Genomic DNA, 23,590 nt, shown 5'->3' with positions numbered 1-23,590 from the left:
TTCTTTTCCTATTTCATTGCCATTACTTGTAACTGCTTGTTCACTTTTAATTTTATATATATTGGATAATTCTTGAAATATACTTATAGTATTTTTACATATTTTTTTTTCTAATTTCATTCTTATATCAAAATGTTTTGTATCTAAATGAACTAGTCGACTATTATTATAAAAGATAGTTAAGAATTCAAGTGCATATCCACGACGAAAAGATCTTATATTATCATCGAAAGCAAAATCTACCTGCAAAAATGATAAACTATTAATTAGAATTCATCAAAATTTATTAAGATGAAAAATAAAAATTTACCAATAAAGGAGCTAATTGCCAGTTACCCTCCCATTGTAACTGTAAAATAGTTTTAAATAATAAAGGTGATAATACACAATCTCTTCTTTTAAAAAAAGCTTTTAAATTTTCTTCATAAATTTTAATGATTGCATCTATAGATATATTAGCCTGTTCAGCACATCTCACGAGAAATGTACAACATTCAGCTAATTTATCACTCATTTCATGATAAACTGACGTAGTTCTTTCTCCTTTTTCTATTAAAGCCTTAAAAATATTTTTTTTTGTTAAATAATGAATATAAAGTAATTGTTAAATTTTAAAATATAATTACCTTTAATATTATTGTTAATAATTCTTCATTAACATTTTCTATATCTTTGAATTTTTTTATCAATGATAATGTTTTTAAACAAGATCGAACTCGATCTTGAAGAGGTTTCTGATGAGGATCTTTTATACAAAATTCTAATAATGTAAAAAGAGGAAGTAACATGTCAAATACAATTGCCATTGATGGAACACATTCTAAATAAGTTTCTAATAAATCTATAACTCGAATTCTAAAATGAGTTAAAGCTTGTGCTGATTTTTCTTGTTTTTTGGACCGGAGCTGACGATTTTCCCGAAGAATCCTAAATGCTGCTGCTAACGATTCATCTAATCGTTTTCCTTCTTCTTCATCAATGTTTTCTACATTTATATCATCATTATCAATTTGAACAGAAGCATCACCAAGTGCTTGACTAACTGCCATTCGTAATCTATCAGTTATTGTTTCATCTTCATTTTCATTTGTCGATTCTTCATTTGAATCAGAGTCACTATCTGATGAAGTCACCATTTCATCATTAGTATTTTCATCACTTTCATCATAATCTGTACTATTAAAACTTGATTCCATATCTGATGAAATTTCATCATTTTCATTATCAAAACTATTTTTTGGTACAAGTGGTGTTTTCTCAGTTCTTACATCTAATACCTAGAAATAAAAATTTCGAAATATAATGACCAATCTTCTAATTATATTTATAAATTTAATTTACGTACTGCTAAAATTTGATGTATAGCTGTTGGTGTTATATAGGGACAAATATGTGGAAAAACACATCCTACTAATGATCGTAATAAATGACTATTCTTTGAATAAAAGGATAATAATAAATCAACAACCACTTCTACCCATTCTGGTTCATCATTTTGTTCTTTATTAACAGTTTTATATTTTTTAGATTTTTTTACTATTCTTTCATAACAACTTTGTAGTTCATCTATAGTCGCAATTGCCATTTGTGAGTCTGAAAATAATTGTAAACCCATATGTAAATTCATTGTATGAAATAGCGGTATAGCATCTGTTTTTTTTGAATTATTTTCCAAATTTTTAATTAAATGTGTCACTTTTTCCCACGAAACTTTAGCATCATTCACTAATGGATTTCTTAATTTCAAAGTTTGTTCTTTTAAATGAATATCCAAAAAATGAACTAATTCACTTAATATATTTCGTAAATCATTTAATTTTGGTAATTTGTGATCTAATGCACGATAAAATGTTTCCTTAAATTGTGCTACAAATAAAAAAAAAATAATTATAATATTAAATATTAAGTAATTATATGTGAGATTAATATTATGATATTAAATGTAAAAATAATATTTACAAGCTAGATCTACCCCAACATTTGGCATTTCACATAATCCATAAGTAAATAAAAATTTTAATTGATCTAATTTCCATTCTATATCCATAAACATTTTAGGATGTCCTATTAACCTAATAATAATAAATTATTATTCATAATTGCATTAAAAATAAAATTTAATATTGTGATATAATATTATATTTTTTGAAATATAAATTTAATTAATTAATTACCTTGTTAATAAATGAGCAGCATAAATTCTTTCAGCATTTGTCCAAAAAGATTCTGTTTTAACATTTGATTTGTCTCTAGGTACTTTATTTTCAATTATTTCTCTGTATATTTTTGATACTTTTTTTATACCATCTAAGTTCAAATTTCCAGTAAGCATTTGAATTACTTTTGTACCTGTTTTTTTTTCAATCATTAAATCACCTGGATATAATATTAATTTTTTTAATACAGCAATTTGTATTTTTAATTTAGTATCATTACTATTTGTAGCTAATATTAACAAATTTAAGACTTCTTTAAATCCAAGAAGAACTTCATCTTTATTGTGGTATTTAGATCCAGAACATTTTTTTAACATATGCTGTATATAATTTGGTGATAATAATGATGGAAGTATAGATTTATCTACAATATTTGATAATATAAGCTTGAGAATCTGTATAACCAAGTATTCATCAGTTTTAGATGGTTTTATAAATTTTTGATCTATATGAATCCAAAAATCAGTAATAAGTTCAGCTGACATTAAATTCTCACAAAATAATTTAAATATTGGATGATGACATGATATAATTCTGGGTAAATCCTAAATATTAATAATATATAAGTTAATATATTTTTTATAAATAATTTAATAAATAAATTTATAATATATACTTACCAATAATACTTTCACTATGTTACTCATAGATTCTTTACTGATAATATCTTCTGTACCAAAATGTTTTTTTGAAAATTCATTATTTACAAGTAATGGACATTTATTTCTTATTATTAACAAAGCATACAATGAATCTAATGTTTGTTCTGTCCATGGTTTGCCAAATTCTTTTTCAATAATTGGCCAAACTGATTTTTTAATACACTCAGTATCAAGTTGATTTACAAATTCAACAAGAAATGAAACAGAAACAAATGATAAATAACTACGTTGTTTGCCTGCATTAATGAGATCTTGTATAGTTTGTAGTTGTATTTCATTAATACTATTTAAAAGTAACTTAGATCTTATTAATGTTCCATATGCTAATATGCGCCCCATATAAATATCACCATTTTCCTAAAATAATGTGATTAATATTAAATATAAATACTTAATATGTGATTAATATTAAATATAAATATTTAATATTGTGATATAATATATATTGATTTTCTTACTTACACTTTTAGCATTACTATTTACTGGATGTAATTCATTGTTTACTATAGATAAAAAATTTTCTATAGACATTTTAGGATTTATCATTAAAAAAACTGTCAGTGTTGTATAAAAACCTATTCGTGAAGTTGTTTTTGAAGAGCCTAAGCTTCGAATAAGTCTTTTTATAGCATATTTAAATTCTTGAGTATCATTATTCTCCTAAAATGTATTTGTATATAATTATCAATATAAAAATTTATCAATATAAAAACTATGATCATTTTTCGCGCTATACAAAAATGATTTATTTTGAGGTTATTTTTAAATTAATACTTACCGAATTTTGTTCAATTAAATATTTTAATAGGACAATTCCACCATGTATTCTTTCAGATTCTGTTTCATTTCTAAGTTTAGTAAAATAATCAAGAACTGTACAATCCATTTTATTCATTTTATCCTTCATTTTATTTGAAATAGGCTCTAACATGTGCATCGTCTCATCCGCCATCTTGCTTTGTTTTACCTAAAAACTACGCTAATCTAATAAGTACCTATATAACAAATATATAAAAACAATTGAATGAATTAGTATTTTAATACCTGGTCTTATAATAGTAGTTATTTAAATGAAACAAATAATGAATAGAATGTAAAATCAAAAGTGTATATTTCATTTTTGAATTGCATAGACTGTCAATCGTTTTCGTTAAAAATTTCGTACCTTTGTGTAGAACTGTCGAATTACTATAAATAAAAATTTCTAGTAATATTATGCAATTCAACTACATAAATAAATTATTTTTTGAAAAGAGCTTATCATAATCTAATTGTTAACAATTCATAGTAAAAATAAAAGTAATTGTGTTCTTTATTAGAAATTTTTAATCTTTTGATAAATTATTGTCGAAATTCATTAATGCAAGTAACGATCCCTAACTAAGGAAGTTTGCTTAGATTGATGATTTCAAATTCTTTAGTGATTAGAAAAGTGCCATCTTGAACATAGTATTGCACTCGACCCGCGCGGTCCCGGTCAGTTTCGTGCATCCAATATGGCTGGTCGAGGTGGTTACGAAGATTCAAGGCAAGTATAGGTTACAATTTCTTTCATGTATAACAGTTATTGAGATTTTTCAATACAATGTAAGGATAGTATTTAATCGATGTACCGAATTGATAAAAAAACTGCTCTTTTCTTCAATAATTTTACGATTTTAAGGTTAAGTGAGTTTTGATTAGAGTGCAGCGCAGCACCTTACAGATATGGTTCCTTCGACACGCGGCTTTATTTTGGCCGGCCAAACAATAGTGCATTTTAGTCATAATATTATTGATAAAAATATAAACTAAAAATTTGTGCAATACATATAATATATTTGGTTAAAAATATTATTTCATATAACACGTAAGAGTATTTAATTCCACATTATTCACTAGAATATGTGCTTATGAAAATTAATATTCTAATGAGTGTCACAATTATAAATCTATATATTGTTATTATTATTTCTATATATTATTATTATTTTGTAATTAACTCTTAAAACTGAACATGAAACTTTTTGTAATTCTAACATCAAATGATAATTATATATCAAATTTATAGTAATGTTATTTTTTTATTAAATTAATAGTTAAAAAATAATTAAATAACAAAAATAATACTTACTTTATACATATTAATTGTGCAAAATATTAATATATCTAAAATGCATATGACTATACATTTTTTTAAACAGAGATTATGGAGGTGGATATAGAAGTGGCAGAAAGCCATTACCAACAGAACCTCCTTATACTGCATTTGTGGGAAATTTACCAAATGGAATTGTACAAGGAGATGTTGATAAAATCTTCAAAAAACTTAATGTTAAAGGAATCAGATTGGTTAAAGATAAAGAAACTGATAGGTTTGTATAAATGAAACTAATTATAATATAATTGAATTGAATATTTTATAAATAATATAACTTCTTTAATATTATATTATATATTTAATATTTTTTTTTCTATAGGTTTAAGGGTTTTTGTTATGTTGAATTTGAAGATTTAGCAGACTTAGAAGCTGCATTGGAAATGGATGGAGCAGTAGAAGTAGATAAAAGTGTTATTAAAATAGATGTAGCGGAGGGCAAGAGAAATGATCGCGGTGGTTTCGATAGGAGAGGGCGGAGTGGAGGTAGCAGTGGAGGCTTTAGAGGGAGAGATGGAGGCCGTGGAGGATATGGTGATGATTTTGGAAGCAAATCTATGTATTCTAGTAAGCGTTATGCTTTGCATAACGTATATAATAAATATCTTTTAAATTTAACAATATATAAATTAATTAATTGATACAATAATATTTTCATAATATTTAAAAGTATTATAAAAGTATTATAAGCTTATAAAATAAAAGTTTATATATTTTGTTTTATTAAATTATATATATTATAATTTAATAAAATTTGTATAATTTGTATAATTTCACACACACACATATATATATATATATGTATGTATGTATGTATGTATGTATGTATATGCATATAAAGATATATTATTAAAAATTAAAATTTAATATAATAATGTGCAGGAGGTTATGTAGGTCAAGGTCAGAGTCATGGTGGAAGACAAGGTAGTACATGGGATATGAGAAGTAACCGGGGTAACTACAGTCAATTTAATGATGATACAGGAGGTGGAAGTCGAGAATGGTCGCGTAACGCTTCGTCTAGATCATATGGTAATAGACCAGCTTCTCGTGGAACTGGAACTGAACGAAAACCATTTCATGATGAACCATTTCACAAAGATCCACCTCCAGGTTTGTTTGTATATAATATTTGATAATGATTTTATCTTTAAAAAATTATAAATGATTTTAATATTGTTATTATAGCTGATACAACTGGAAGGAAACGTTTGGTATTAGCACCAAGAACAATTCAGGATCCCATAAATGCAATTGCAGAATCAAGTAAATCAAGTTCAATTTATGGTGGTGCAAAACCTCGGGAGGAAAAAATTAATACAGATGACAAGTAAACATATTATCATTATTAGTTTCTGATTCCCTAAATTTCAGGGAAAGGAACTTTCCCAACAAAAACATTTGGAAACCAATACAAGATCCCTTAGTTTCCTCAAATGTAGTGGGAAGAATCTCTTCAGAGATGAGAAATTGTAATAATTTTTATTTACCCCTAAGGGGAGTCTTCCCCATAATGATGAAAAGTGATTTAATGAGATTCTTAAGTTCTACGTATTTGGCATTTTTAATTAAGAATAAAATTTTTTCATCTAGTGCCCTCTCTATTTACACTAACTCTTTAGTTTAAAAAAATGTAATAATAAATTGGGAACTTAAAGTAAAAATTGTGTGCACCATGCATGCTCGAGTAATATTGGTTATGTGTAATTATATGTATATACATATGACCAATCGTATCATATATGTATATATATATATATGTACACACATGCGCGCACACACAGACTTGAATTATTTGTGTATATATATATATATATATACACGCGATAATGATGTGATACGGAAAGTACATTTTAATGTTCACGTCAATTTCATGTTGGGTGTTGTATCAGTTTATAATAATATTAATGGTATGTGTACAAACTATTATAAATATATACTATCACCATACATATATTTGATTCCGTAAAAACTGATCTTCTAATAATATAGTACTCAAATAATCTTTGTTTTAAAGAGTACAAAATATTGTCCGTCTTTTCATTTCCTTCCTTATAATTTTTATGTTTCATTTTAATACCAATCATTGTATCTGCTTATTGAGATGATTTATAAATAATTGTTTAATATTGAAACTCGATTTGATTAAAAATATTAAACATTTATTTATGCGCTTGTGAAATAATGACAAATAATTATAAAACATAAAAAATATTTGAGTGATTGAAAAAATTATACATCACTAAATAATATGAGGATAATGTGCCGATTATTACGCATTAATATTGTGTAATGAATTAATTTACTATGCTAGTAATAAATGTCAATCATTTGAAAAAAAATATCGATAATTATGAGATAAATAAAGAAAAACTTATGATAAAACTTAATGATAAATATATTATATAAAACTATGCTTGTATATGATATTATTTCCTGAATAAAGTAGTCGTTTGCCTTGTATTTGTGTAATGTATTTTTAAAAAATTAAAGAATAAAAAAATAAAATTTTAATATTTTTAATATAAAAATTTTTGTAAATTATTTTTAAATCATTAAATCAAAAAAATCATTAAATATTCGATTTTAATTTAAATAAATGTAATTAATTAAAATTAATTTTAATTCGCATTTAAAATTAAATAATTAATAATTAATCATCAATTTATATTAAAGAAGTTTGAAAGTTTTAAATTAAATTATGATTACATACTTCAATATTTTTTATTATAAAAGTTTATACTTTTATCAAAAGTATTTATTTCGGCAGCCACGCCTAAATTTCTTTCTTATTAAGGGTTATTCCCCTCCTTCTTCATAATATAGATATACCGTAACATTTTCCTGTACAGTCAATGCAATATTTTTCTTTTATATCCAATGAATTTACGATAAAATTATTAATTTTTTTAAATATAATTTTGCTTTTGTTTAATATATATAATAAGAATATAATGTCAATTAAAGCAAAGAATCTTAAATTCAAATAACCTATTCAATTTATTCATGATATATGTATACTTATATATATTTCGAGTATGGCTGTAATCTTGTCTTCTGTCACAATACTGCGCTTGTTAGCTTGAAATTTAGTTTTGGATTGTTCTTAATATCATTTAAAAATACCGTACTAACTTCTACTTATCGTTTTAAATTGAATTACGACGAAAAAATGTCTAGTGAAAGTGTAAAAACGGTAAGTATCCTTAACGATAAATAATTTTTTTATAAAATATTTTTATATTTTTTTTTATAAAAAAATATTTCATTTATTTATTTTAAGTATATATATTTTTTTATATCACAAAAATATGATTTTAATTTAATATAATTTTTATTTTCTTTATTAGTTTGCTAGTCTTGAAACACCTGGATATGTGGGATTTGCAAATTTACCTAATCAAGTTCATAGAAAATCAGTAAAAAAAGGTTTTGAATTTACGCTTATGGTTGTTGGAGAATCGGGTCTTGGAAAATCTACATTAGTAAATAGTTTATTTCTTACTGATTTATATCCAGAACGTGTAATTCCTGATGCTATAGGTAAGTTAAATTTTGTTTATATTTTTATATTTTCATTTATATATCTTATAAATAATAATTACTATATTGGTATAATTTAAATAGAGAAAACTAATCAAACTGTTAAGCTTGATGCTTCAACTGTGGAGATTGAAGAAAGAGGTGTCAAACTTAGATTAACTGTTGTTGATACTCCTGGTTATGGAGATGCAATTGATAATACAGATAGTTTTAGAGCTATCATACAATATATAGATGATCAATTTGAAAGATTTTTACGTGATGAAAGTGGTTTAAATAGAAGAAACATAGTAGATAATAGAATACATTGTTGTTTTTATTTTATTTCACCATTTGGTCATGGGTAAGATATTTTAATTATGATTGTATTTTATTATATCACAATAAAGATATTTTATTATATCAAGATAATGATATGTTTATATTTCTTTTTATTTTTATCAGATTAAAACCTTTGGATATAGAATTTATGAAGCAACTTCATAATAAAGTTAATATAGTACCAGTAATTGCAAAAGCTGATGTACTTACAAAAAAAGAAGTATTGCGTTTAAAAAAACGAGTTATGGAAGAAATAGAAGGTAGTGGAATAAAGATTTATCCATTACCAGATTGTGATAGTGATGAAGATGAAGATTATAAAGAACAAGTTAGACAACTGAAAGAAGCAGTTCCATTTGCTGTATGTGGAGCAAATACATTATTAGAAGTAAAGGGACGAAAAGTACGAGGGCGATTATATCCATGGGGTGTAGTAGAAGTTGAAAATCCTGATCATTGTGATTTTATAAAATTGAGAACAATGTTAATGTATGTAATATTAGTTTAAATGAATATATTAAAGAATAAAATAGTTTTTATTATTTATTATTTTTATATAATTATAGCACACATATGCAAGATTTACAAGAAGTGACTCAAGAAGTACATTATGAAAATTATCGCAGTGAAAGACTAGCAAAAGGAGCTCCTGTACCACCTCGAAGACAAACGTGAGTATTATAATTTTTAAAAAAATATTCGAAATATTTTTTTTACTAATAAAATTCTTTTATTTTATCATTTTTTTTTTTTCAATAGAATTGCAGAATCTGAAAGAAGTAATTCTGTTTCTGAGAAGGACCGAATATTGCAAGAAAAAGAAGCAGAATTACGACGAATGCAAGAATTAGTAGCAGTAATGCAGGCACAAATGCAACAACAACAACCTTAATTATATATATTTTCTGCACAAATGTATGAAGAAAAATTAATTCTTCACATTACAGGTGCCAAAAAATTATATTAAACGATCAATATGCTATTCAAAACATAATTTGAAAAAAAATTTACAATTTTTAAAAGTTTATTTATGACAAATATAATTAGAAAATATAAATTTCTTATTCAATATTTTTGTTTTAAATACTAAATTATGAACAAAATTCAGTATTTTAAAAACATAGAAAAGTAAAATTAAAAATATAGGAAAAATTACATAAAAAAACTATAATTTAATAACCATACAACACAGAGATGCGTAATAAGTGCCTTGCATATTTCTTTTTAATAAAATAATTTATAATTTCCATTAAAATACAAATATCAAAATTAATATAATCCATTTTATAAAAATAAAACTGTTATAAAGAATTTGTATTTCTTAAACAAGATGTAGTACAATTAATATTTGGTAAAATATGTTATAATATTGAAATATATAGAATGTAACAAATATGCAAAATCTCTCAAATATTATGCAAAAATTTTATTTCAAAATGAGAAACGAAAATTTATAAGGTACAATGTAACTCCAATGACAAGAAATTATATAAGTTTATATAAGTTGTATAAATACATATATACAATAACATTTTATAAATATTGATATTTTACACAAATGACAAAGAAATTGGTAGAAATATATATAGAATTTGCATATCTTCCAATATTCCATATATATTTTTTTATAAAAAAAATTTTAAGACTGCCAATATTAAACTATTAATAATCATTCACAATATTTAGAAATTAAAAGTTTATTTTATGCTGTGATAAACAGTGTTAAATGTAAAGTATAGCTTTACATGTGTTTTATTTTCAATATGTAAAGTATCAAGTATTAAGAATTAACATTTATTTTTACTTAAATATTCTAGTAATATTTAATTACTAGTACCTACTCTTAAATCATTTTATAATTTTTATTTTAAAAATCATGTATGCAATTTAAGAAAAATATTGTATTAAAAATAGAAAATTTTCAGAATGTAGGTAAAATGAACATCAATATATATTACATGAATTTTATTTTATTTCTTAACTATTGTACTTATATATATGCATTTTTATATTAAGAATATTCTTATGCTTTTATACGTATTGTACAGGTATACTCAGAGTGTGTTTTATATTTTTTTTTTTTGTATAAATATATGTCTATAATAATATGTGACAATGTTTAAGATTTATGCATATAATAATCTATTACTGTTGAAAAAGCTGCAAAACCTGCTGCTCCAATTAAACCTGCTTTTATACCAGCTAAATCATAAAATCATATTAAAATTCGCTACTTACGTATATTAAATTTATATATAAATTTAGAATAATACCTCTCAATCCTATTATTCCACCTGTTAAACCACCAGCATATGTACCATTCTTCCAATCAGTTTTTCCTCTATACTAAAGTAAAATTCTAGAATAATATTATAGTACATAGATAAACATAAATTAAATTATAATTTTATATTGAATTTAAGGAATTATTACCGATTCTATTGCACATTCAATAGCTGAATATACACAACCAACTACTGCAAAATTTTTTGCATAACCCAATGTTGTAGTTTTCATTTCTCTAAATACTTCACGAACAGTTTGTTGTTTTTCAACAGTGGCCACATTTGAATTCACACTAGATGAAAATAAACCTATAGCAGCTCCCAAACCATATCCTACAAATCTAATTTTTTTTTAATTATACTTATATATAAAAATAAACATAATTTTTAATATTATATAATACAAACATACCTATGACACAGCTTGCGATACTTTTAAAAATACAACTTTCCATTGCACTTTCTACTAATTTTTCTTCATTAGTTTTAATTCGTACCGGACCTACAGTTCTTGGAATTATAATATTTTCTCTAAATCTTTGTTGAGTAATGAGATGAAGAGCAATTTTATCCAAATCCATATCACTTATAACATTATTTTCACTTGTGTCCAATAAAGATGATTTAGATGGATTAATGTTAAACATATTTAATTCAATATTTCCTATATTCAATATTTAATTCAATTTTTAATTCAATATTTCAATTCTTAAAAAATTAAAATCATGTTAGCATATATCTTAATTATTTTGAATAATTAAATTTTTTTTTTTAAATAAAAATGAAATAAAAATAAAAAATCTAATAATAAAAAGTAAAAAGATTTTATATAAAAATAATCAGAAAAAGGAGAAAACAATATACAATTAATAATTAAAACAAACAATTATTAATCTATTTTTTATTCTAACCTTTAGTTTATAGATAATTTTTTAGAAATTTTTTTTTAATTTTTAAAATTTCAATTAAAATTTTTTAAAAAATAATATTTTAATATTATTAATATTATCATTTCTTTGTTATTTATTTAGCAAATAATATTGTTATATTTATAACAAATATAAATAGAATTACTTTTAATATATCAATTTACTTGATACATTGATATACGTACCATATATACATTTCAGAATTCCAAATATGTATTTTTGAATACATATATATGTATTATCTAAAATATTAATAGCAGAAAATAGTTTTATTGAAAATTAATAATATATTTTATAGTAATAATTAATTCCAAAAATATTTATTAAAATATGTATAAAATTATATCAATATTCTGCTTTAATATTTAAACTATTGATAGAAGTGTGCACATATATATATATATATATATATATATATATATATATATTTATTTATTTATTTTGAATATTTGAAACGATGTAATTTTCAACAGGTTATCATACATATAATAGTTTGTTTTTTAAAAGAAAAGAATGAAAGTATTAATTTATCAAAAATAATTTCAAAATAGTGTTTTGATTACCTGATTAAATATATTAAATCATATACTGAAGCCATTGAAGAAAAAACAGAAATGGAAGAAGATAATGATGATGGTAAAAAATTGAATTTAATTCAAAATTAAAAATTAAAAATTATTCAAATTATAATAAAAAAATTAAAATTATTATATCATTTCAGAAAATAATATTGCAATTAAAAATACAGTTCCATTAATAAAAGATTTATTCCATGTACATGGAAAAGTTGGAGAAGGAACCTTTAGTTCTGTATATTTAGCTACTTTAAAATTATCTGATGGTTCTAAAAAATTTGCATTGAAACATTTGGTTCCTACTAGACATCCTGAAAAAATTGAAAGAGAATTACAATGTATGCAACAAATAGGGTAATTTGACATTTTATAAATTTGGTTATTATTTAAATAAATGTACTTATATATTTAAAATTAATATTTTTATAATTTCTTTTTTAGAGGAAAAGATTATATAGTTGGATTGGAATTATGTTTAAGAAATTTTGAAACAGTAATATTTGTAATGCCATATATGAGACATGATAAATTTTCGGTAAGATTTTTATTTATGATTCAATTAATTTTATTTTAACGTATTTATTTTATTATATAATATTAAATGTAATAATTTACTGATACTAAATAGGAATATGTACAAGACATGACTGTTCAGGAAACAAAAGATTATATGATAGCATTATTAACTGCATTACGAAGGGTTCATCAATTTAATATTATACATAGAGATATTAAACCTAGTAATTTTTTATATGATAGATGTAATAAAAGGTAAAATAATGTAAATTATCTTAATATAAATTTAATATATTAATTTTTTTATTTTTTAATAGATATTTACTAGTTGATTTTGGATTAGCACAGGAGTATGTACCAGAAAAGAAATCTAATAACATTAAATTAGCTAATTCTGAAATACAAGTTGTTAAACGGAAAAGATCAGATGAAGTAAAGTATCAATTATTACATAAAAATGTTATAAGTAATATATATATTGTTATTTTTTTTTATATTTTTCAGAATAGTTTAAATCTTTCTCTTAATTCAAAAAAGAAAGATATAGGAGAAAAGTGCTATTGCTTTGGAAAAGCAAGAGTTTGTTCATTGTGTATATCAAGACCTGAACAGACAGCTCCCAGAGCTGGCACACCAGGTTTTCGTGCTCCTGAAGTTTTATTAAAATATCCTTCACAAACGCCTGCAATTGATATTTGGGCAAGTGGAGTTATAATGTTATGTATTCTCAGTGGTACTCAACCATTCTTTCATTCACCAGATGACTGTACAGCTTTAGCAGAAATAACAACTATATTTGGATCAAATAAAATGCAACAATGTGCACGTAAATTAGGTATAATATGTAATTTTTTTATTCAGTTCATATTGTAAAGTATTTCATGTTCTTTCTTTTATTTTAATTATTTTATGATTTTATTTATTTATATTTTATTTTAAATATTTTTTTTATAATTTAGGAAAAAAAATTATCTTTAGCGAAGATATACCAGCAGTTGATATTGTCTCTTTATGTCAAAAATTGCAAAAAAGAAATAAAGGTTTATTAAATAGTAAAAATCATAATACATGTGAAAAGGTATTTTTTAATTTATTATTTATTTATTATAATTATAATTAATTTAAATATAAATAATTTTATATTTTTTAATAATATACAAAATAATATAGTAAAGGTTTTACTATTAAAAAATATTCAATATTTTAAGGTATCATCAGACACACAAAAAGAGTATCCAAAAGAAGCTTATCATCTTTTATCAAAATTATTAGATTTAGATTATAAAACACGTTTTACTGCAGATCAAGCTTTAAGTCATCCATTTTTTAAATTATAATGTCTATTTTTATATTAAAAATTGTTTTAGTTATTTTGGCAGATTTACAAGAAAACTATTTTATAACAATACTATAAAAATAATTAAATAATATTAAATTTAATATTAAGGATTGTACATTATGAAACTTGTACATGTACATATGAGTGTATACAAATACATAATACATTATGTTAAATTAAGTAATTTATATTAAATTAAATAATTTAGATTTTTAAACATTTTAAATATTAAATAAATAATTTTGTTATTATGTAACAATACTATATAATATAAGATTGTATTAATAAGATTGTTAATAAATGCAATAAATTTATAATTTATAATTTAGCTATATTTAAAAAGATTCAATTATCTTGCAGTTTTATTGCATTATTTTTTAAACAAGATGAATTTTACATTTTTTAGGCACTCGTGGTATTATAACAAATAAATAATTTTTAGACATTTTGTTTACAACATAGAAAGATCTAAAATAAATTCATATTATACATATATTTATTCAACATTTTCCAAATTGTTTGCATTTTGTGATATCTGTTCCACATTTTCACTTTTCCATTCCCTAATAAGTTTCCATTCTGCTGCAGCTTCTAATGCTTTAGCTGCTAATTCTTTTATTTTTTTGTCTTGTACTGTATCGCTTTTTGTAAGAGCCATTAAAATTTCCATTACATCAGTTTCAATTACTTTGGCTGCAACATCTTTTGTACTTTTTATCATATTTAAAATAATTACAATTCCTCTATGTTGTAAATCAGTATTTGGATTAGCAAGTAAATAATGCAAAGATTCTAACCAATCCTTTGAATCAAATATCTTAAAACATGATTTTATACTAACTGATGTTAACATTGCTAAGGCTCCTGCAGCTGCCATACTTGTATCTAGATCTTCGTCTTGACAGAGAATGACCAGATATTTAACTCTATCGTTTTCTTGTTCATAATACTTAATAGTATCTTCACACAACATTAAATTATTCATAACCTGTGTAGATGCACGTTTTAACATTTCATGATCTTCATACATATAAATTTCAATTTTTTGAAAACCTCCTTCTTTCAGAATTCGTTTTCTAATACTATCGTTAATTCCAGCTAAGTTGCATAAGGCCATTAAAGCTTCAAAATTTTCAAGAGCAGAACATTCTGCATTTAAGAGATTTATAAATGGTCGAACTACTTCCATTATTCTTTGTCCAGGAAATGCAACTTCTGGATTTATTGTAATTCCTAATCGGGCGAGAGCTTGTGATGCTTGTTTCTTTCCTTTATCTGTACCATCTAAAGCTAATGGTAAAAGAGCTTTTGCACCACCTTGTTGAACAATAATTCCTCGTACTTCCTGTTGACTAGATAGTGCATTAAATACACGTGCTATTAATTCTTTACTATTTTGACTTTCTGTTTTAGAAAGTGCAACTAATGCACTTGTTACACCAGCTTTAGCTAATGCATTTAATCTTTTATTTACAAAATCTACATCATCTAATTCATGTTCTTCTGGTATATGATGTTTTGCGAATTTTGCTAATTCAATCATTTCTGGTATAAGTTCTTGTTTATCATAAGCATTACATAAATTTACTAATGTAGTAACAACACCATAAACTACAGATTGGTCTCCAGTTTTAGCAAGTTCTATCATGGCTTGAACTGCTTCAACATCTTCAATTAATTTTTCTTTGACTTCAGCATCAAAAGTAAGATATGATAATCCTTCTACTGCCCATTTTCTCATATCTTTTTGCTTCTTAGGATTAATTAAAAATCTCCTACAAGCTTCAGCTAATTTTTTTGTTGCTCCATCAGCAAATGGTCTTATTGTAGCATCTGTACCACCCGAACTGCCTAATTTACATAATCCTACTAAAGCACGTACTCTGATAGAATCATCTTTAGATTGATATAACTTTTTTAATATATTCACGCCTTGATTAATAATTGCGGTACTTTTGTCTCTTTTGGATGCAGCGGCAATAATACATTCGCAAGCTACTTTTTGTTGCAATACATCATCTGTGCCTGCCATAACAAGTATCATTTCTAAAATACCTTCTTTAGCAATTACTGAATTTCCAACATCTAATGGACCCAATAATAAAGTTGTTATTGAAACTACAACACGGACCTGTTTAAATAAATAAATATGAAATAAAGAAATTTTATAAAAAATTTTACAAAAATAATATATATACGTATAATAATTTTATAATATAATTTTTATTAAAGATTCAAATTATTAATGTATGTACCAACCTTAGATTCTAAATCTGGTGTAAGTAATTTATCTTTAATATATTCATCAATAGCATTCTTAAACTTTTCTTTTGCTGCATCATAATACATATTTTCATAAATTCTTGCCAAACATACACTTGTTACTGTTCTGGTAGATGATGTAATATCCATTGAAGATTCATATTTATATTCTTCAAGTTCACTTGCAACTTCCATTAAACGTTGTAAACCATTTAATTCAACTAATCGTTCTGCCCAATTTAATGTAGTATAATGAATATTACGCATAATAAGTTCTATAATTGCATCCCTAGCTAATCCAGAAATTGTTCTGCTTGTTACACTACAGAGCAAACATGATAAAATAGTATCTATCTCTTTGTTGTATTTGTCACATAATTCTTTATTTGGTTTTGAATCTGGTTTATTATTCATTCCACTATATGTATTTAGTAATGTCTGCAAAACATAGTTTTAAAAATAAGCTATTTTCTACAATTAAAAATAATAATTTTTTATATTTGTTAAATTTGTTAACCTGTAAATAATATTGAGCAGCATTTACTCTTTCTGCAATTTTACTATTAATCATTTCTAAACACCAAGGTATACCAATATGCTTCAAAATATCTTTAGTTCTATTAATGTTATCTTTACATAGTTCTGTAATAATTCGAATAGCAATTGTTATTATTTCTTCATTTTTTTCAAGTTTAAGTATCTTTGTTATTTTAGAAACGATTCCATCATTAAACATTATTTCTGCTCCTGCTCTCTCTCTAGCAAGAACAAGTAAATTATTCATTGCTGTTTCTCGTTTTTCATTATTTTCTTTCATTTCAAAAGCTATATCCATCATTTGTGATACCTTTAAAAAAATATATTTATTACAGATTGAATTAAATTGTAAAAAATTTTTTATTTATTTGCAGATTCCAAAGAATACATTATAATTAACTTATTATATAATAATAATATTATATATTAATATACAAACCTTGGCACTGACACGAGAATTCTGTCTATATCTTTCTTGTACAATCTCATGTAATCTTGCAGCAATAGGCTGGATTGTTTTGTTAGCGGGATCAGCAGAAATAATATATCTTGCATCACGATATGCTTCTTCAAATCTTTCTAATGCTTCTAATGCTTGACATCTACGAAATAATGCTTTTGGATCATTTGGACATATTTTAAGAGCTTCATCACAATCTTTAATTGCTTTATTATATTCTTCTTGTTTTAAATATGTTGCAGCACGATTTTTATAATATGTAGCTTTTTCAGAATTATCTTTATCTGCAAGTTTTAATGCACTTGTATAACAAGTTAAAGCTTCCGACCAATTTCCTTTATTGAATTCTATATTGCCCTTCTCTTTCCATTCATGTGCAGTTAAATTTTTTATTTTCGTCATTTTGAAATATTTTTTTAACTGAAAAATTATTAATCACATAAAATTATATAAAAAAAATTATTTATTTCATATAACATAACATTAAAATTAGATTATAAATTAAATTATATTATAAAATTAGATTGTTATTAGATTAATATATTAATTATATTATTATTATTATATATAATATGAATATATGTTTAAACTTCAAGTAAATAAAATTTAATAATACATAATTATAATATTAAAAAATTGTGTAAAAGATTAATAAGAAATTTACTTACTAAAAAATAAATATTATATGAATATCTTTTGAGTAAGATATATGCACAAAAAAACTATCAACTCCCTTTGAAAGACTTCAATATGATACTGAAGCTTGCACAGTTTTTGCATGATATTAAAAAAGACGTAGAATTATCTGGACGTTACTAGACTGTTGCATACCTATTTTAAACTCTGTTCGTTCTATAACTAAATAAAATAAAACTATCAGATTAAAATAACTTACGGACTTGTTAGTAACATTGTTACCTGTACTTAACCATATTGATTATTTTTATTTTATCTTTGTTATGAAATTTTGAAAAAATATATTTATATATATATTAATGAATATATATATATATAATTATGAATTTATATTTTTTATTTATAAAATTTGCATTAATTTTGCATTTATAAAAGAAAAATTTTAAAATTCGTTAGCTACATGAGTATCCATATAAGTATATGTAAGTAAAGTAAATAGATATAGAATACTGATATATATTGGCGCGATTTTCAAATGCATTAAATATTAATAATTAATAATATTAAAAATTATTATAATATTCACGTTCATTATACATGTTAGTAAAATATTTTTATAAAAAATTAATAGTAATTTTATAGATACAATTAATAATTAATTAATACAATTAATAATATGAAAAATTCATTATATAAATAAAGAAAATACACATTATTGAAAAAAGTATTTTATTTATTTTACGTTTTTCATTACATTACATTCTCCACATCGCAATTGTATTGTAGCGACATACAGTGATTTTTAAGTTTTTGTTTCTAATTTCTTCGTTATGATGTATGGTTTATAATTTTCCATTAGATACTTTTCATTTGTGAATTAAGATTACTATTAATTTGGAAGTTATGAGCGAAAAATTTGAAATTTAATTTTATATTATATCGCTAATGATAACATTATTTGTAATAGAAGTGGACATGCAGAAAAAAATATACACATACACATAATTAAGCAATTTTTATGTAATAATTGAACTAATTTATAATATTATTGCATTATCTATGTTATTATTAGAGGACAAAATATTTTTATTAAATAAAATTTAAAATTGCGATGTATATTCAAATATTCTCCTAATTGATAAAAATTAGCAATTGATTGAACTAAAATATAATACAAATTATTTGAATAATCACCATACATTAATCCATTTAAGTTGTCGCAAAAATTTTTATGATATGAAGTGTTGAAAAGTTTTATTATATTATCAAAAAAATCTTTATTTTTAATGTGTCAAAATTAGTTAAATAAAAGAAATATGTATGTATATATATATAAACAAAATTTTTGAAATTTTTGTTTAAAATTTTACTTGATAAAGAAAATATACTATATTATCTAATGTTTCAAAACAAATTTAATTTTAAAATATTTCATAAATATTACATTGTTTTAATAAGAAGTTTCATATTCTAATGTACATCAATACATATTTATGGTATGTGTAAGAATTATTTTATGTTAGCTAATATGTACCAATGAGTTCTATTGTATTTTAGATATTATTAAACATTGTAATAGCACTTACATACTATACATTGTTATTTGATTTATGATCCTACTTAAGTATTTGTGATTATTAAATATTTTGTGGTAACAGTTATATATGTGTTTAAATTTTGTAAACATTTTTATGAAATATATTTAAATATCTTAAGAAATTTTTAATATGTCTATGAATAAATTTACACATAATTTTATAAAGTCTGATTTATAATAAATTAAAACATAAACCATTATGTTTATTAATACCTAAAATATATTAACTTACTACAATTATTAATTTATGAAAATGCAACTCGAAATTATAATAAAAAAATGATACTTCTTTATACAAAATTTTATCAATAAGATAATATTATTTCTTTTAATTTTTTCATTTTATAATTGAAATTATATTTTATAAATTGCACAAGTAAATCTTATATCAAAATAGATTTATTTTTCTAGATCACAAGAGTTTCTGCGACAAACTCTGGATCAACAATGAATGGTGATAAGTAATTAAAAATGATCTAGCAAATTTCTAACCAGAGTCCGTTTAGAACACAGAATCATATTAAGATAGGCTACTTACATTCTTATTGATTAATAAAAACATAGTACGAATGATGATAACTGAAATGTTGCGAGGTTATGATAGAAACAGAAATTTTCTTATTAACAAAATATGACAAGACAAATGAGTGTTTTTTTATTTTAGTAGACTATTATTATTGAATGTTTCAGCTGCCTCTAGTTTCTGTTGAAGATGCTTCTTCACCTCGCTGTATTTTTAACCATTCAACAAATTCATCAAGCATTACTGGCCCTGTAAAAAAATGCATATATTAAATGTATGTAATTTAAGAAATATTTATTATCATTATAAACATTTACACACATGCTCCATCTAAATCATAATTAGATAAATCGTGATTGATTGTACGAGAAAATTCTAAAATGTTGCACCACTGATCTTTATTAATCACTTTGTACTTCGATTGATCTAGGAACTGAGCAAATTGGGTGAATAATGGCCAATGTTTTCCCAAAAGTAATTGTAACATAACTCTTGCTGTTTCCATATCCATACTTCTTTGATCTTTGTCCTAACATATAATTCATAATATTATCTGTATATATATATGTATATATATATATATACACATGTTTACAAAAACTTTAAAGTATTCTTAATATACATATTACTTACTCTAGCAAAATCATAAGCATATCTGTAAATTCCCTTAAATGTATGTGGATCATTTAATTGATTCCTTAGGTACTCAAGTTTTTGTTGTATTTTACTAATAGAATCACACTGCAAGTCTGAAAGGCCTTTTAACCATTCACTGAGTGTGAAGAAACCCATTTGTCGGGCATTCATTTTATATGCAAGAACAAGCATTACTACATTTTCAGGTTCTACACCTATGTCCTCACAAAATTTTTCCATTCCTTCAGGTCCAAGAGTATCTGAATCATCAGGTGTTGTGTATTCCCTAAACCATGTGATACAACGTTTTTGGGAAAAAGATGAAGTGGTAGAAACATCTTCTGTTTTTGTATAACGTCTTGCACTAAAAAAAATGAATAACATATATGAAAGAATTTTTTAATATAATTCGAAAAATAAATCATTATTCAAATAAATTATTTAAATAATAATATTGAAATGTATGAAATGAATATGTTATAATTTAAATTTAATTTCATGTTACCATTAATATATACATACAGTATAAATTTGAAATGTTGTAGTGCAATTTACCTAGATGTATGTCTAAGTCTTTTTGATGGGTGCCTTGATATACCCTCCTCATGGGCACTAGGTGACATTTCAATAGTCGTATGATGATTTGTGCTAGAGGGCGCTCTACGCTTGCTGCGTGGCATCCCTCTTTTAACTAAAAAAAATAATTTAACATAAATATAAAATATTAAATATTTTAAATTACAATCACTATATTATATGATGAATGAAAGAAATTAATTACAAGTATAACTTATTAACTTACAATAAAATATTATTGAAAATAAAATTATTAAGAATATATATTTATAGTTATTTTTAAAACTAATTATAATAATTATAATATATTATATTATATTTATCTAATTTATATAATTTCTCTTTTCTAAATTATACATATATACATATATATATATATATATACATGCATTAGTTTAGTTTATATATATAGATATAGATATATAGATATAGATATAGATATAGATATTTTTTTTTATAAAGATACTTTTAATTTTATTTGATTAGAAGAATCAAAAATAAAAATTTATAGAATAATCATATTATAGATAAAAAAAGACATATGAAAGTAACTTAGAGATATAATAAAGTAATATATAAAAAAAAAAAAAAAAAATGTGAATAAGTTACTTACCACGCAGCAACAACGTAAGTTATATAAAAGATTAAGAAGATTTAAAGAATCCGTAATATAGCTAGTTTATACTGACATAAATGACATTTCCTTTCAGTCTTAAAAGATCAAGTTTGAGGTTAGGTTCGGCAATTAATCGGAGTATATTGCAATTTTTCGATGTTTTTCACTTTAGCTTTAACCGCTTTGTACATGTGATGTCGCAAATAAACACCTAAGAATTATTAATATATTTTTTAAGATGTACTGATTTTGAATTTTGTTCTTAATACAAAAATAGATGAATCAAGTTAAATAATTACACAGCTTATATATGCAAATTATTTTCTGCTGCGATATGAGTCGCATCATAACATTAAATGCTTGTAGAAATGTGAATAAATGATTATCATACTATAATGAAATATACAAATGTATAATAAATTGAAAAGACCCTCCCTACCTTGTTCAACGAACCACTAGAACAATTGTATCAGAAATGTATTTCTCACAGTAAAAAGTCAACATCAATATAAAACTTGCTTTATACTTTAGTCTATAAAAATAATATTAAACATAGTGCCAGCATGTCATCAAATATTTAACAAATTTATTAATTTGGATATTTTGCACTACCTAAATGCTGTATAGTTAAATAAAATTTTTTTGCACCTCAGTTTTATTTCATTTTATTGCCGTTTTGAGACAGCATGCCTTTTTCGCAGGGATACCAAATGTAGAATTTATATCTCACTATGAACAATTGCAGAAGAAAAACGAATATTGATGTTTCAGTATTAATTTGTATTATTTTAATACGAATGATTTAATTTAAAATCTAAAGTAAGTAAAAAAAACAATTAAATAATTTGTTATAATTAATAATTGAATTATAATTAATAATAATTTGTTATAATTAATAATTGTAAAAGAAATAATTTATAAAATATACAAATATAATTTTTATGTTAAGATTAATCTTTTATCGATAAAATAATAAGAATAAATTATAAATTACAAATGAATCAAATAATAAAAATATTATCCAATATATATCTTTTGTCTTATTATTAGAATGTTTGTAAACATCTTTATAATTTTGCTATATCATTTTTAATATCATAAAGATTTAAAAATTATTCTATTTCTATATAATTTTAAAATATAAATATAATAGAATAATATAATAAGCATTTTCATTGTTCCGACAGATATATATATTTTCTATCAAACGATCTTGCAACAATT

At 23.2% G+C, this 23,590-nt stretch overlaps 7 protein-coding genes across 11 annotated transcripts in view; 3 read left to right on the top strand and 4 right to left on the bottom strand.

Annotated features, from left to right (window-relative positions):
- The window catches only part of LOC725618 (myb-binding protein 1A), a 4,915-nt gene extending 841 nt beyond the window's left edge, over positions 1 to 4,074 (bottom strand). Inside the window, exons 1-10 of the mRNA XM_016915407.2 lie at positions 3,923 to 4,074; positions 3,657 to 3,852; positions 3,341 to 3,538; positions 2,837 to 3,235; positions 2,175 to 2,761; positions 1,960 to 2,072; positions 1,346 to 1,866; positions 627 to 1,277; positions 311 to 559; positions 1 to 243 (exon numbers count right to left, since the gene is read on the bottom strand). The exon at positions 1 to 243 is cut by the window's left edge and continues 191 nt beyond it. Of these exons, the coding sequence (XP_016770896.2) occupies positions 1 to 243; positions 311 to 559; positions 627 to 1,277; positions 1,346 to 1,866; positions 1,960 to 2,072; positions 2,175 to 2,761; positions 2,837 to 3,235; positions 3,341 to 3,538; positions 3,657 to 3,830 (3,135 nt within the window). The 5' untranslated portion in view covers positions 3,831 to 3,852; positions 3,923 to 4,074. The remainder of the gene's footprint in view (positions 244 to 310; positions 560 to 626; positions 1,278 to 1,345; positions 1,867 to 1,959; positions 2,073 to 2,174; positions 2,762 to 2,836; positions 3,236 to 3,340; positions 3,539 to 3,656; positions 3,853 to 3,922) is intronic.
- Positions 4,075 to 4,253: 179 nt separating this feature from the next.
- LOC409379 (eukaryotic translation initiation factor 4H) lies at positions 4,254 to 7,478 on the top strand. Of its 2 annotated transcripts, none has more exons than XM_006566877.3 (5): positions 4,254 to 4,406; positions 5,062 to 5,232; positions 5,338 to 5,549; positions 5,898 to 6,128; positions 6,204 to 7,478. In XM_006566877.3, the coding sequence occupies exons 1-5, from the start codon at positions 4,375 to 4,377 to the stop codon at positions 6,347 to 6,349; spliced, it is 792 nt and encodes a 263-aa protein (XP_006566940.1). In that variant the 5' UTR covers positions 4,254 to 4,374; the 3' UTR covers positions 6,350 to 7,478. The 2 variants fall into 2 exon arrangements, with proteins under 2 accessions (XP_006566940.1, XP_392894.1); XM_392894.7 differs by having other exon boundaries at positions 5,338 to 5,582.
- Positions 6,838 to 10,987, top strand: LOC412180 (septin-1). 2 transcript variants are annotated; one of them, XM_016915408.2, is made up of 6 exons: positions 6,838 to 6,925; positions 8,366 to 8,558; positions 8,643 to 8,901; positions 9,003 to 9,368; positions 9,446 to 9,550; positions 9,639 to 10,987. In XM_016915408.2, exons 1-6 carry the CDS (start codon positions 6,872 to 6,874, stop codon positions 9,769 to 9,771), a joined length of 1,110 nt encoding a protein of 369 aa, XP_016770897.1. In that variant the 5' UTR covers positions 6,838 to 6,871; the 3' UTR covers positions 9,772 to 10,987. The 2 variants fall into 2 exon arrangements, with proteins under 2 accessions (XP_016770897.1, XP_395643.2); XM_395643.7 differs by lacking the exon at positions 6,838 to 6,925 and adding an exon at positions 7,790 to 8,211.
- LOC100576422 (mitochondrial import inner membrane translocase subunit Tim22) lies at positions 10,832 to 12,574 on the bottom strand. The gene is made up of 6 exons (XM_006566879.2): positions 12,565 to 12,574; positions 12,279 to 12,371; positions 11,577 to 11,828; positions 11,313 to 11,497; positions 11,153 to 11,225; positions 10,832 to 11,081 (listed from the first exon to the last, which is right to left on the bottom strand). Exons 1-6 carry the CDS (start codon positions 12,572 to 12,574, stop codon positions 10,999 to 11,001), a joined length of 696 nt encoding a protein of 231 aa, XP_006566942.2. The 3' UTR covers positions 10,832 to 10,998.
- Positions 12,538 to 14,694, top strand: LOC725465 (cell division cycle 7-related protein kinase). 2 transcript variants are annotated; one of them, XM_003250926.4, is made up of 8 exons: positions 12,540 to 12,729; positions 12,815 to 13,022; positions 13,110 to 13,203; positions 13,297 to 13,439; positions 13,502 to 13,616; positions 13,689 to 14,019; positions 14,144 to 14,262; positions 14,393 to 14,694. In XM_003250926.4, the coding sequence occupies exons 1-8, from the start codon at positions 12,708 to 12,710 to the stop codon at positions 14,519 to 14,521; spliced, it is 1,161 nt and encodes a 386-aa protein (XP_003250974.1). In that variant the 5' UTR covers positions 12,540 to 12,707; the 3' UTR covers positions 14,522 to 14,694. The 2 variants fall into 2 exon arrangements, with proteins under 2 accessions (XP_016770899.1, XP_003250974.1); XM_016915410.2 differs by lacking the exon at positions 14,393 to 14,694 and having other exon boundaries at positions 12,538 to 12,729; positions 13,689 to 14,020; positions 14,146 to 14,255.
- Positions 14,695 to 14,867: 173 nt separating this feature from the next.
- Positions 14,868 to 18,745, bottom strand: LOC412564 (protein unc-45 homolog B). Its single transcript, XM_016915411.2, has 6 exons — positions 18,701 to 18,745; positions 18,451 to 18,640; positions 17,762 to 18,202; positions 17,303 to 17,632; positions 16,783 to 17,223; positions 14,868 to 16,654 (listed from the first exon to the last, which is right to left on the bottom strand). Exons 3-6 carry the CDS (start codon positions 18,182 to 18,184, stop codon positions 15,020 to 15,022), a joined length of 2,829 nt encoding a protein of 942 aa, XP_016770900.1. The 5' UTR covers positions 18,185 to 18,202; positions 18,451 to 18,640; positions 18,701 to 18,745; the 3' UTR covers positions 14,868 to 15,019.
- A 1,771-nt stretch (positions 18,746 to 20,516) lies between these two features.
- LOC410394 (DCN1-like protein 5) lies at positions 20,517 to 23,058 on the bottom strand. Of its 2 annotated transcripts, none has more exons than XM_393874.5 (6): positions 22,806 to 23,058; positions 22,364 to 22,577; positions 21,730 to 21,865; positions 21,172 to 21,538; positions 20,860 to 21,067; positions 20,517 to 20,787 (listed from the first exon to the last, which is right to left on the bottom strand). In XM_393874.5, the coding sequence occupies exons 3-6, from the start codon at positions 21,852 to 21,854 to the stop codon at positions 20,702 to 20,704; spliced, it is 786 nt and encodes a 261-aa protein (XP_393874.3). In that variant the 5' UTR covers positions 21,855 to 21,865; positions 22,364 to 22,577; positions 22,806 to 23,058; the 3' UTR covers positions 20,517 to 20,701. The 2 variants fall into 2 exon arrangements, with proteins under 2 accessions (XP_393874.3, XP_006566943.1); XM_006566880.3 differs by having other exon boundaries at positions 22,666 to 23,053.
- Positions 23,059 to 23,590: the final 532 nt, after the last annotated feature.

Source organism: Apis mellifera, linkage group LG12, assembly GCF_003254395.2.
Source record: "Apis mellifera strain DH4 linkage group LG12, Amel_HAv3.1, whole genome shotgun sequence".
In the NCBI taxonomy this organism is placed as follows: domain Eukaryota; kingdom Metazoa; phylum Arthropoda; class Insecta; order Hymenoptera; family Apidae; genus Apis; species Apis mellifera.
The sequence above is the reverse complement of the archived record's forward strand: the minus strand, read 5'-3'. Positions and strand labels throughout refer to the sequence as shown.